Source organism: Hylaeus volcanicus, chromosome 7 (genome assembly GCF_026283585.1).
Source record: "Hylaeus volcanicus isolate JK05 chromosome 7, UHH_iyHylVolc1.0_haploid, whole genome shotgun sequence".
NCBI lineage: Eukaryota > Metazoa > Arthropoda > Insecta > Hymenoptera > Colletidae > Hylaeus > Hylaeus volcanicus.
The window spans coordinates 18,188,125-18,201,589 of NC_071982.1; the positions used below are offsets into that span (position 1 = coordinate 18,188,125).

Consider the following 13,465-nt stretch of genomic DNA (forward strand, 5'->3'; position numbering starts at 1 on the left):
GAGTGCCGTCGAACTCGTTTCCCGGTTTTCTTTCTTTTCGTTTTCCTTTACTTTGCCCCTCTCTACCGGTTCTCGTTTCTCGCCATCTTGCACCGCGGAATTGGACCGCTGAAAACGGAACCTCGCGATACACCGCGGAATTATTTTCGAAAGTTACGTTCGGTCGAGCGAAAGGGTCCGAGGGAACGATTCGAAAACTTGTTTAAGGCCCCCTGACTTTCGAGCCCAATTCACTATCCCATCTCCAATTCCACGGAGGATCATTTCTCTCCCATGAAAGATACGAGAGCTCTAAGCGACGTTTCGCGTCTTGTTGCGCAGGAGGAGAGATCGGAGAACCGAACGATGAGCATGGTGGAGTTCGAGCCCGGCGTGGAGGACCACGGGAAATCGATCACCTGCAGAGCCGAAAATCCAAACGTTACGGGACTGTTCGTGGAGAAATCCTGGAAAATCGACGTCGTCTGTAAGTACACGATAAATATATATTCTATCGCTCTTCCCACTACGCCTTCGTTTCTGCTCGACCTTTTACGAGCGTACGTGACGTTAAATGCATATTCGATGATTCCCAGGCTCGGAACTTATTCCGCGTTCGGTCCACGAGGCCCTAATGCATGCATACGCGTCGCGATCGAGCGTCGTAAAACGAATAAAGCATCGGCTCGGCAAGCTATCCCTCGGCCTCATCTTCCGTCGAGCCGCATCGTGAAATCGGTCGATTTACGAGCTCTTTTTTACGTTGAGCACGCGCACCCTACCCGCCCCCGCGATGTTCCCCTTTTACAGCCGCCAATAAAACGGCCTCCGTCGGATTTCGAGCGAATTACAGCCGAAATTCAGCGAGACCGATCGTTGCGCACCTTCGCGGGACATGTTCGGTAATCTGGCCGATCGTAAAACAGCGGAAAAAATATACGCGTCATATGGAGGGACAGCTCGTAAAGCGGAAGTGGCCGTCAATGAATTCACCGGCTACGCCATTGTTGTCCTCCCCCGCTTATTATTCTCGCTCCGAGTTCTTTGCATAGAAAAATCCGTTTTATTTGTGCAAAAAAATTGACCACAGTTGTTTTACGACTTCGATCGAGTTTAACCGTTCATATTTTTAGTCGCCAACGTATATTCTCTGATGACAAGTCCTCTCAATTCTATTCTGTCGTCAAACGTCAAACGTCAACCTAATCCTCTTGGATTTCCTTTTGTCACCCTTTTCTCCCGTGCTCATCAAGTCCATTAAAAAATAGGCAAAGAGCATCGCTTTTTACTGGGACGTATATAAAATCGTACTATACGTAAAAACCGGACGATCGTCCGAGGGTGCGCCGCTGCACGAAATCACGCAGCCGTGGATATATGCTTTTTTTTTACGAGATTATTTTTATTTATTACACCGGACGCACCTGCCGCGCGAACGGTGGCCTGTACCCTGGGCTGATGGCCAGCTCGATTTGTCGAGAGGCCGCAAAAATTCAGCAGCCTCTTTTCGAATCGAGTGACAGTGCGTCCAAGACGTTTCAAACGGTTCCATTTGCACTGAAACTTCATGCGTTCGATTGCCATACTTTCCTTGCCCGTTAGGAAAATAATTTTAAAGTAAACACGATACTTAAGAAAACTTTGAACGTCGAAGAAACTTCACTGTTTCGAGACTTTAAGTCTTCAACTAGTTTCCCTGAGCGTCTTAAACATTTTTCAATCGAAACGGTGTTCGAGGCGGTTCCGAACTTGCCTAACTTCGCGCGACTATATTACCTCGAAAACTCCGAAAACGAAAACGAAAGAAGGGAAAAACGCGCATTCCGTGTCTGTCTCGATGCAGGGAAACAGTAACCCCATCGGTTACCAGTCGAGTTAAGTGGCAACCGAAAGGAATTGAGCTGTTGATAGTTTTCCTTGCCAGAGAAGTTCAACCGGACTTTAGACGAGAACCGCAAGGTAAATGAGAAAGACGAATAGTCTCAGCTGACTTTCGTCGAAGCGGAGATGAGCGAGATGGGTCGCTGGTCGGACGGTTTCTTGTATTTTACGAAAGGGCCGCGGGAACGGAGCATCGACGCCCCGAAGAAACAGCCTCGAGGAAGGTATTAAGAAAAAGCGCGAGTGCGCGGGAAATTACGTCACATCGCGTATCCAATTACGTTGACCGTCGCGCAGCATGGCCGGAATTACGCATTACCCCAAGAGTCCGTTACATCCTGGCTTTTTCGTGTCCAGGCCACGACGTCCCCGTCCATACGGAGTCTCGATTCGCGAGAAACGAGGAAGAAAATGAAAAGGCAGCAGGAGCAGGACGGAATTTATTGCGATCCCGGACGAGGATCTTCGCCGTGGAAGAGCAGCGAAAAACAAGGGACAACAGGGAACGATGCAGGGTTCGGAGGCTTGAAAAAGCAACAACAGCGCTCAGGACTCGGGGGAGGGAGACGGTAGACGCGATCGAGCTAATTAATACTATCTCTCGACAGACTAGTACACCAGAGTCGAGGAAAAAGAAGGGACACACCGGAGAAGGGCAGAAATTTATCGTGCCGCGCGATAAAATCCAGTTAGAACCCTAGAAGAACAAACTCCTCGAGGAGGGAGCGGGATAAGAGCCGCCGCTATGATTAAACTAATGAAGACGGTAAATGAGAGGTACAAGGAGCGAAGAAAATACCGGGGTTGTTCGAGGGTGTGTAGCACCAGCTACGAAGTTCCTGCGCCGGGGGCAGAATTTTCGGGTCTGAGGTGAAAACGGTTGCATCCAGCTGCGGACGACCCTGTCGTCTCGCGAAATAAAGAACCTGCAGCCATACTCCGAGCTCCGACGTTGAGAACTTGCGCGCATTTGAATTGCCTCTTGCTCGAGAAAAAGACGGTACAATTCACTGGAAAACTCCGGTTCGAAGTCTCAGGAAGTTCATCTAACAAGAAAGTCTTTAGCTCTCAGAGGTTTGAATTTTCTGCTCATACCATCACGGAGGTTCATCTCTAGCATTCCTAAGCCTGCTCGAAAAAATCGACTGAAATCATTTGTATTGCCTGTTGCTCGAGAAAAAGACGGTACCATTCACTGGAAAACTAACTTCAGTTCGAAATCTCAGGGAACTTCATCCAACAAGAAAGTCTTTAGCTCTTCGTGGTTTAGCTCTTTCCAATTTCTTGCTTGTACGGTCATGGTCCACTGGGGGTCTATCTCTATCATCCCAAAGCCTCGAAAAAATCGACTGAAATCTTCACCAAGAGGGTTTTCGATGATTTCGATGGAACCTTGCAGTTTATTAGTGAAAAGGTGATTAACTCCAGGATAACCGTGAGGGAAATTCGCCGAGAGCATTGTTTCCAGAAGCGAACGCCGCAAGTATTTACAGATTAAGATAATTCCCCGGCATCGAGCGGGTCATATATCACCGTGGGAGAGATTCTGCGGTCGCTGAAGAATAGGGGACCGCGCGAACCGTCCACTCCGAGGACCTAAGGGGGACACAAATATTTCCTATCCGCGACACGGGACAGGTTGCCTCGCGCCCGACCCGAGCGTGTCTTAAGCTGGTATCCGGCTGATGAAATTCTACGAGGGTGGAGCCTACGGCGACGATAAAACGAACCTTGAGCCTTTCATCCCATTCCCCCCTGTACGAGGAAAAATAGGAAACGGTGGAGATGTCGCGTTTCGAACGATTTTTCCATTCGTTGACCTCGTTCCCGTTCGCTTTCAGCTCTCAGTGATTTTGAATAATGAGACGCGAATAAATGGGAATTAAAGCATCGAGCTTCGAGCTTCGCAAATGCTTGGAAAGACCGGCCATGCGTGGATTTAATGCTATATCACACAAGAGAGATTGAGCGTATTTCCAAGTGCATTTAGTTTTCCAAACGTTAAATGGAAACTTTGCAAACTGATCGCTGACGATTCTATTTGCAGATCCTCCGATCGTGTCGCTGAACCTTGGATCTACTTTGAGCCCCGAGGACATCAAGGAAGGCGACGACGTCTATTTCGAGTGTCACATCAGAGCCAATCCACCCTGGTCGAAGCTGACGTGGATACACGACGTGAGTGAGATCCCTATTCGTCATGTAGACACTTAGGTGTCCGAAATTCAACTGTTGCAATTATATTAGGACGACCAGAAAGCGATGTCTTACAATAAATTCAAACAAATACATTTATAATAAATATCTTATTAATAATTATTTGTAATAAATCCCAGTGAGCTGATAAATAATACACAAGTATTGACATTCGCAGAAACGACACTGCTTTCAGGTCCCCCTAATAACTATCTCGTTATATACGAACTAGATGCATACTTTAACTTATTATCCTGGCATAAACATCCCGTAGTATTATTAATCCAACGCGACTGGCAGACGCCACCTCGCGATTCCGAGTGTCGAAAGACGTTCCACGTGCGCCGAGCCCTCTCGTCGAAAGTTTCGACTGTTTTGCGACGGGAGTCAGTGAGACGTTTCTTAACAAAGTTACATTTTAGCATCGCGCAATTCTACCCCCGCGCGTCCACATTGTCGCAGCGACGTTATTAAACCCCTTGTATCTCGCGACGCGCAACACCGCGGCGCTATACAAATTCCCGTGCACTTGCCGTGTTACAATGCCTCGAGAACATAATACGCCAGATTCGCGGAGAAAAATCTCTCGCCCGGACAAAAAGCACCCGTAGCTCCCTAAATTTACAAGCAAGCCCCTCCGCGTTACAGGTAATTTACGCGACAACATCCGCGGCCGCAAAGAGACTCGAAGGGAAGCTCGCGCCAGCACCGTCGGCGTCGGTCTTATCCGCCGCCTCGTATTGATCACCGAGAGAAACTTCAAATCCTTTATTTGCATAATATATGAGCTCGTTCGGCAGGTGACACTGTCGCAGAGTGGAGAACTCGGCGTCGCGACAGAGGCAGATCGACGGACTTATGCTTCGAAACGATCAAACAGCCGCAAGGATCAAAACCGGAGAGTGTCTCGTTAGAATTTTTAATTCGGTCCCTTACAGTTCAGGTCTGCGAGTTTCAAAGTGAACGAAACCTATGGTCGCAAGTTTCGAATATCGTCGAGTAAGATATACCGAATAGAATTAATGGATCGCTTCATGAGTAGCTGAAAATTGCGAACTTTGAAGTTCTGTAATTTTCTGGCTTGGAGCCTCAGCTTTCGAATCCAATCGAGATGCGATGAGATAAGCAGTGGCAGCGCTTCAAAGCCGAGTCTAATCGCTTAGAATTCGTTAACCTTGACGTCATGCGCGGAGTTCAAAAAATGTCGGCAGTCTTTAAGCTCTGGCTTTTTAAAACGAGGGTAGGATTTTTGTCACGGGATTTGTCAGAACTTAAAATGGGACGCTGGGTTATCCTAGCTGTGGCACACAGAGGCTGTGGAATTTAATTCCTAGAAAAACGCGTGTAGTTCCAAAATAGCTTCGCAACATCCCCCATAAAATTACGTTTATTGAAGAACTTTGTCTAAATTAAATGATAGATTTAATATTTACAAATAAATGCTTCGTTATATACAAACAGACTTGACACGTTTATACACTAACAGTAAGAAATTAATTTGGAAACATTAAATCTATCGTTTAATTTAAACAAGTTTCGTTAATAGACCTAGATGGTACGAATACTTATTGAACTGTCTGTATATACTCTCATGATATTCCTCACGAAGGGCCAGGAGTTGGTCCTGTTGATACATTATTCACCCGGATAATGGACTATCAGCGATCCATCTATTGAATAATACTAGAAGTTACGAGCGCGGTTTTCGTCTGAGAGGATTCCGCGGGCTTCCTATCGCCGCGATAGGGAACAGATGGGAATCCCAGTTTACCAAGAAGAAAGTTTGGTTGGGATTCGGCTTCGATTCGAGCAGGAAGAACGTTTAATCGTAGCGCGTGCGGGCTTATCCCTCTTCTGGAACTCGTTTCGGAGGCTCGCGTCGAAGTTCGCAGAGCAAAGTGTCGGCACACAGTGCATCGTAACGGTGGCCTGTGGAATCCCCAAAAATCTGGTGTCTCTTTTAAGGGCAGCTTAGCGCGAGGTTGTTCCGGTGACCAGAGATACGAGGATTTGTGCGTGTGTCGGTGAGCCGCGTTCTGGCTGCTCGTTACTCTCTTCTCTTTTTCCTCGTTTGCCTTAATCCCCGTGCCCTCCCGCCGTTCTCGTTCGCCCCGTTCTTTAGGTTTAGTCGGAGGATCTTTCGGTGGGATACGTGTCGTAGTTCACGTAGAATGCCGGCCAAGGAGACGGGCTAACGACGGTCGGGGCAGCAGCTGCTACGCTGTAAGAGATTCCCGTCGAAATTGCATCTTAAAAATATGATCCGACTTCATTCCGCGGAACCCCCGTTCCCTTCGTCTGGCCTCTCTTCTCCTCGTCGCAGACTTTTTCTTTTGATCGTGGCCCGCGTCTTCTAGCTTCTGCTCCGACCGTTTACGATCCACTGCCACCGTGTCCCGGGATTCCGACTTTTTCACGAGGTGTCCCGTCACGTTTCCACTCGATTCATGTCGACGCCGTAAAGCTCAACCCTGAAACGGCGTTGGATGAAACCTCCCGGAGTCGTCGCAGGGATTATTCTCCGGTTTGAGTATGCGCTGCTTCTGGGAAGTCTGGAGTAATTGTTGCGCGCCGAAGACCGTAGAAAATGGTGGCAGTCTTCTCTTTGGGCGTAGGTATTCTTACAACCAATATTCACTTTCTCGAAAACGTATATCTCGATAGCCCCCTCTCGCTCGATTAGAAGGGGGTTTGCCTAGGAAGTACCGGAGCCCCGTTACCACGTTCTATCTGTTAATCAATCCCAAGGTAGCAATCGGGTCCGGATTCCGAACTGTCGGACTTAAAAAAACGCTTCGAGCCATTGCCGGCGGCAGTAACCTTCCGAATGGGCGATCGTAAAGGCGAAGAAAGACCAGCGAACAAAACGAGGGGATGAGAACCAGCTGGGGTTGAAAAAGGAAGCTGGAATAAGGGTTGACGATGAGGATGGCTCCGCGAAGTAAGGAAAAAAAAAGAGAACGCGGAGATATACCGTCTATAATGGGGTACAGTGATTAGGCTGGCTCTGCCATTCACGAGGACAATAGAGACGTTCTCTAGATACGAAGTATCGACGAGCCAATCGGCCTTGACCAGGAGAAAGATTCGTCCGACTCTTCATCTTCTCTGAAAGTGGATCGGCCGACTAGACAACCGGAAGAACCCTATTAATGTCCTCTGGGTCCGACTAAATATAAGGGGAGAGATCAAATGCTGGAGTGGCCAGAATAAAATTGGGTACTCGCAGGGTTGTTCGAGTCACTTGGCAGTTCGTGAAGACCGTAAGAAACGAGGATACATCGTACATGTGGTGCGATGATTCCGTTTTATCTCAGATTTCCTACGCGTATCTTCTTATTCGATCACGTCTAAGCTCCGATGCTCCCGAAAGAATGAAACTCGTCACCTCCCTCGGGTCTGTCTCGAGAATTCCGAGTTTCAGGGAACAGTGATCGATTCAAGGACCGATCCCGCGCGGATTCCAACAGCGACAGCGTGGCAATCGCGAGATCGAATATCCTCGAGAACCGTGGTCCAAGTCCGTCGTGCGCGAAGCGAACGCCTCCAAGTTAGCGATATTACAGTGGAGCGAGGGGTCGCGGGAGCGGGGAACCTTTAAATTTCACACGCTCGTGACGTTATTTGATTTTGAAGTTGACGTTATTGCTTCTGTACACCGATGATCGGTCGCGAAACGGAGGCGAGGGTAATGGGATCGCGCGAAATGAATCGGCCGAGTGCGTTTCCTTTTCTCGGGGGTTCGATTCGATCCGACAAGTCGGTGGACTTAATGCAAAGCTCGATGGAGTCGAGGACGAGGAGAGGTTTGCGATTCGAGTCTACGAAACGGGGCGGCGGATTCGGCGGGCCGTACATCAATCAATTTCACCCCGAGTCGCGATCGGACTGGCGTGCCGGAATTCCGCTTAAAGTCGCCGCCTCCGGATCGAGGCGAGCGGAACGCTTCGTTTCGCTGGAATCTCGCGAACTCACGTTGGGAGATAAGAGGGTTACGGGGAAATCGAAGCAGATACCCGTCCCACGGTCAACTGAGTTCTTCGAGTCATTTGATCTTCGACCCAATATAAGACCGAAGAAAATCTTCGCCAGGTGCTAACTCGTGATTATTGACCATTCCGACAGAAGGCACTCTGCTGGCCAAGTGTCGGACCAGACTCGGGGAATTTTTATTCTTTCTGAGACTTTACGCTATATACACCCTCGTTCATAAATATGCAGACACTTACTACCTTCGATGAATAATTAATATACACCGTAAATTATTACCATACAACTTTTGTTGCTAAATTCCATATTGGATTTAACAATATTTAATAATACTAAATGTCTCGAGTGCCATATCCAATTTTACAGTGGAACTACAAAACATTTATGACGAACTATTACACAATAAATGAGGTAATATCACTTCGGATACAATGAAGATATTGATAGTATCCAAGTTTGGTAATTGGACGGAGTTCAATCTACAAGGATCTAAAGCGGTTTAAGTAAAAATTTCAATAGAGATTCCACTGTACCTGCCGCCTCGACGAGGAACACCAGTCGATAAAAACCAAAGCGATCCATATTTCCCCGCTTTTCCCTCGCGCAAAGTTTCATGAAGATGAACGTAATACAGTGGAGCGAAGTTTCTCGCCGGTTGTTTCATATCCTTGTCGCTTTTTTCCGCGTTCGTCGTCAGCGAACGAATACGACGACGGAAGGAAGACGCCTGTGACGAAAGATCAAAAAGAGAGTCCGACAAACGACAAAATTGCAAAGTCCAGCACGAAGACGCGAGCGGAACTCGAAAGTTCCGGGGTACGCGAAGAAGAATCGAAAACATAATCAAAGATAATGAGGGAACTTTTCCGCGACGCGGAAGGATTTACAACGTTTATACCAGGCACGGGGGGGGGGGGGGGAACGACGGGGGAGAAAAAGAGCCGAAAGAAACGCGGCGAAAACGAAGCTTCGAAACCAGCCGCGCAAGCATCTCCTGCTGCGCCCTTTTTCCTTCGCCTTCGTCCTTCCGCATTCCGAGCCGCAATGCATCATGCTCGAAAACGCACCCCACCCACCCATGGATCGAGATTTTGTACACCCCTGGACTACAGCCCCGGTAATAATTCTAAAGGAAGAAGTCGAAGAGAAACGAGATTCGAAAGGAAGACAATGTTAGCTTGGAAGATATCGAATTATAGTGTGGGCGTAGGCTTGATTCTTATTTCTCGAACCAATAATCTATAAGTCCTCGCAAAACTAACCTCTCATGACCATGAGGAAATTTTCTACAGGCTCAAAGAGACTTGTGCATGGCTACAAATTATCCATTGTAACGCGAAGAAGCAAAGAAACGAGTCACCGGGTGTGCAGAGACGAAACGGAATATTAACGCGGCATACCGAACTTAACGAAGCCCCCCGGGTAGCTGGCTGCACGCGACCTTCCCCGTCGGTGATAAATCGCTTTAAAACAAAAGGACAGAGCTGCGAGGGAGAGGGCGTGCGCCGGCAGCGAAACAATTTTTCTGCTCGAAACGTCGCGACAATGCCGCCGATATAATCGTGATGAAAAATTTTCGGACGATCCCAGCGCCGACGAGCTACCAAATCCTTCCCACAAATCTTCCGAAGGAGCTGCCCCCGGGACTGGGGTAGCGGAAGGCGTTCTTTTTTCGGCCGGAAACTCCTTCCTCCTAGGCGAGGAAGAAACAAACAGGGTCGAAAGAGCGGACGCATCCCGTGTTAAAGAAGCGCCAAAATTTACGAGCGTTCGCCGCGAACGAGCTCAAAACGACGTTTGAACGAAACGAGCGCAGTACTCGAAATTTAATGGGCCGACCGTGGAGGGTGTTCGAAGAAGCGCGAGATTCCTGGCATCGACGCATTTTGGGGTAGTATGGCTCCCAGAAGCATCTACTCCAAATGTAGTCCTATGCTTGGCTTGATATCGAGGAATTGACGCGTATCCAGCAAAGGATTCCCAAAGGATTACCAATCAAACTTTAAAACAATTTTCACACCACTCTAACGGGGCGCTTTTTAGTCCAGTACTTCACCAACTGAACGACACTCTCGAATGTTTATTCGACGTTTTTTTCCTCTATCTACTTCAAATATAGTTCTACGCTTGGTTTGATTTTGAGAAATTAATGTGTATCCAATCAAACTTCGAAACAATTTTCGCACCACTCTGACGGGGCGCTTTTTAGTCCAGTCTTTCACGGGCTCAACGACACCCTCTAATGTTTATTCGCCGTTTTTTCCTCACCGAACGTCACCTGAATTTCCAAACTGCGCGTGGGTGGGTTTCAGCCCCGCGCTGAAAGGGAAAATGGCGAGTTCCGGTACACGCATATCCAATAGCATCAGCAATCCTTCGTAACGAGGCCACAATAGCGACGACAACGATGCTATTCATCGGACGTTCGAATCTCCGACGGAACAGGGATAATCCATCTGCCGTCCGTTGATTCCGTATACTCCCGGGAATAAGATCCTGGACGAGGATAAATAGCCACGGGGGTTGAAAAAACCTTGATACGTTGGGGAACTATTATTCTTGAATAACCATTCTAATGCACTGAGTCTGGAGCAGGTTCGAAGGATTGGTTAAGAAAAATTACTTGGGCTAGCTTGGAACATCGAAGATAATGATACATCGGTTTGGAGATGGTCGAGCTGAACTTTCGGAAACTTCGACCTTAATCCTTTGCACTCCTATGTCGGCTGTGACTCGACATCAGTTTTTATCAGTGGTACTCATTTTTACCACTAAGGAAGGGGCGAGAATTTTGTATTTTTACACACAAAAAAATGGAAAAAAATGCCCAATGAGTTCCGCTCTATAAAGGGGTTAAATTGCCTTACTTTTTAGTTAAAGTAACTTTCAAATAAAACACTTAAAGGTGCTCCGAGCTGCCGGTAACGAATATGAAATATAATTCGGAGCGCAAAGGGTTAAAGCCTGGGAGTCAAGCGAACAGTCGATGACCGTCTCCAGACAGCATAGCAGGCGAGATAAAACGGTTTCCAGGGCGTCTGAGGCGGTGGAACGAACGAGAAGTCCGACAGGAAAAGACAAGAAGATGAAGGAAGGAAGGAAGGAAGGAAGCACGGCCACGAGTTGTTGGCAATTTTTCAAGGAATCAGTGCGCCGTCTGACCGGAATGAACGCCCACCTCTGGCCTCTTTTCTTCTCCGCCCTCTTCAGCCGGGTTTTTTTCCGTCTGAAGAAGAGAGGACGAGGGAAGGAGCCACGGCGCGACCGAGTCGAATTCTCGCAGTAGAATTCCGTCGTCCAGTCTTACGAACGCTTTCCCGCGAAGCCGACGAATCTTCCACAGGATCGAAATGCGAGAAGAAATTCGATGAATCTTTCGGATAGGTGGCCGAAGCTGCGGCGGCTTCTGCGACAGCGAGATTGGACGAGCCAGATATTCGGGGGTTTTGTTGTCGCTGGACGCGAACGATCCACCTCCGGGAGGATTCCTCGTAATCGGGTGTCGTCGATAGCGATCTCGTTCGCTCGAGGAAAGAAGCTTAACACCGGAGGAAGACAATGCGGAACACGCGGGATACGTGTTCCTCCCTGGACCCTCCTCTTCGAGCATTGATTGCCCTGGCGACGCTTAAACGCGAACGCCTCGCGTTAACTTTGAGGAAAGGTTCATTGTTTCTGATTCGAGATCCCCTATCTAACGCCTCGTCCTATCCGATATTAACTGGTTGTTCAAATTCAACTGCCTTGTTCTACAACCCCAATTATCATTTTTACAAATCGTGTACTAAACGAACAACCCTCCTATAGCTCGGGTATCTCGGAATCGCTAGACCCGTACTGTAGTTATTGTTATACATACGGTCAGCCCAATAAATATTCGTACCATCTATTCACGAAATTTGTCCAGATTAAATAATAGATTTAATGTTTCCAAATAAATTTTATCGATATAAATTTTTGTGCAATAAACTTGAAAATAGTAAATCTATCATTTAATTTAGACAGAGTTCTTCGATGAACGTAGAGGGTACGAATACTTATTGGACTCACTGTAGCTACAGCCCCTGAGGGCGCTACTTACAATTATCAGAAGTTACCCAACCACCCCGAGTCGATAAATATGCAACATTTCTCTCTCGTTCGTTATTTCGAAATTTGAAAATTCACGGAGCACGGTATCGGCTGAACTCGAAGGCACGAGGACCCGGGGGTTCATTCATTTTCCATCCGACGCGGTTCCGCCGGCTAACCTTGGAGGGGTGCGTGTACGGAATATCACGGGAAGCGTGTACGAAAGGACGGTTAACACCTACTTTATGTAACGGCGACGTGCGAGACAATGCAGCGGCCCATTGTACCGGCGACGGTTGTATGTACCACGTGCTACGAGTAATTCCACCCTTATTCCGGATTCCGAATATTCTCAAAATGAAGCTCCCGGGCTTTTGGGCTCCGTTCCAACCGCCTCTTCCTGCGGCCGGAGCCCCGTTGCATAAAATCGTGCGCTTGCCCGCCTTCCCTCTTGTCAGCTTCAAACGAAAAATTTTAACACCGGGAGCCTGCTATCGATGATTTTCTTAACCCTTTCCCTGCGAAACCTCGCCAGTCTCTGTACCAAGAATAGTGGAAAAAAGACTTGGAACACACTTGGAAGCCATGTATTCGACGCTAATATACCTGACGCCTGTTTTGGAGGATATTCTTGGCGATATGATTCTACATGAGAACACCAGATGCGCAAAGAATATTGCTCTTTTGGATAATATAATTATTAATAATATTGTCGTGGATGCTCCTGCCGAACGTGGGCAAGCTGTATTATTTTTAGTATTATTTTTGTAAATAATGGAATTCAAGTCTGGCCCACCCCAAGACTTCTGAGTGACAGTGTACGTCGTCTTGCGCGAAAGGGTTAAACCAGCCCGTAATCGCGACTCGTTGCGAGTTTTACGCGTAGATGCCTGGAGCGGATCGAGGAAACGATATTTCAGATTTTAGTTCCCGTATTGGATTTCTGGAAGTTTCATGATACGAGCTACTGTATGGCGTGGTAAAGAGGAGGTTCGAGAATTTCGTGGCGCACAGTGCTCGCTAAAATGAGATGTAGGTACTCCACGGAACTCGTAGCTTCTACTTACGGCAAACCGAGAGTCTAACTTAGAGCCTCGCGCAACTTGGAACTAAAAAGGGAGAAAATATCAATATGGAGGCCCCTCTGAGCGCGCGATGCACACCCTCAAAAATACTCGGCTCGCGGAAATCTCTGTAATTGATCGCCCCTCCGGGAGCTTACTTGTTATTCACTCATCTTACTTGGCGTTAACAATGAGATACACGCAACAACTTAATTCCAGAAGGCGAAACTGAAATCGTATGGAATGAACAAAATTATGATGTGCAAAATGAAGATACAAGAATT

At 47.7% G+C, this 13,465-nt stretch overlaps 1 protein-coding gene across 5 annotated transcripts in view; it reads left to right on the forward strand.

Moving 5' to 3' along the window:
* LOC128879873 (nephrin-like) overlaps window positions 1-13,465 on the forward strand; it is a 347,536-nt gene that overhangs the window by 297,927 nt on the left and 36,144 nt on the right. For all 5 annotated transcript variants that reach the window (XM_054129420.1, XM_054129422.1, XM_054129421.1 and 2 more), the window contains 2 exons: window positions 322-466; window positions 3,908-4,038. In XM_054129420.1, the coding sequence (XP_053985395.1) occupies window positions 322-466; window positions 3,908-4,038 (276 nt within the window). The remainder of the gene's footprint in view (window positions 1-321; window positions 467-3,907; window positions 4,039-13,465) is intronic.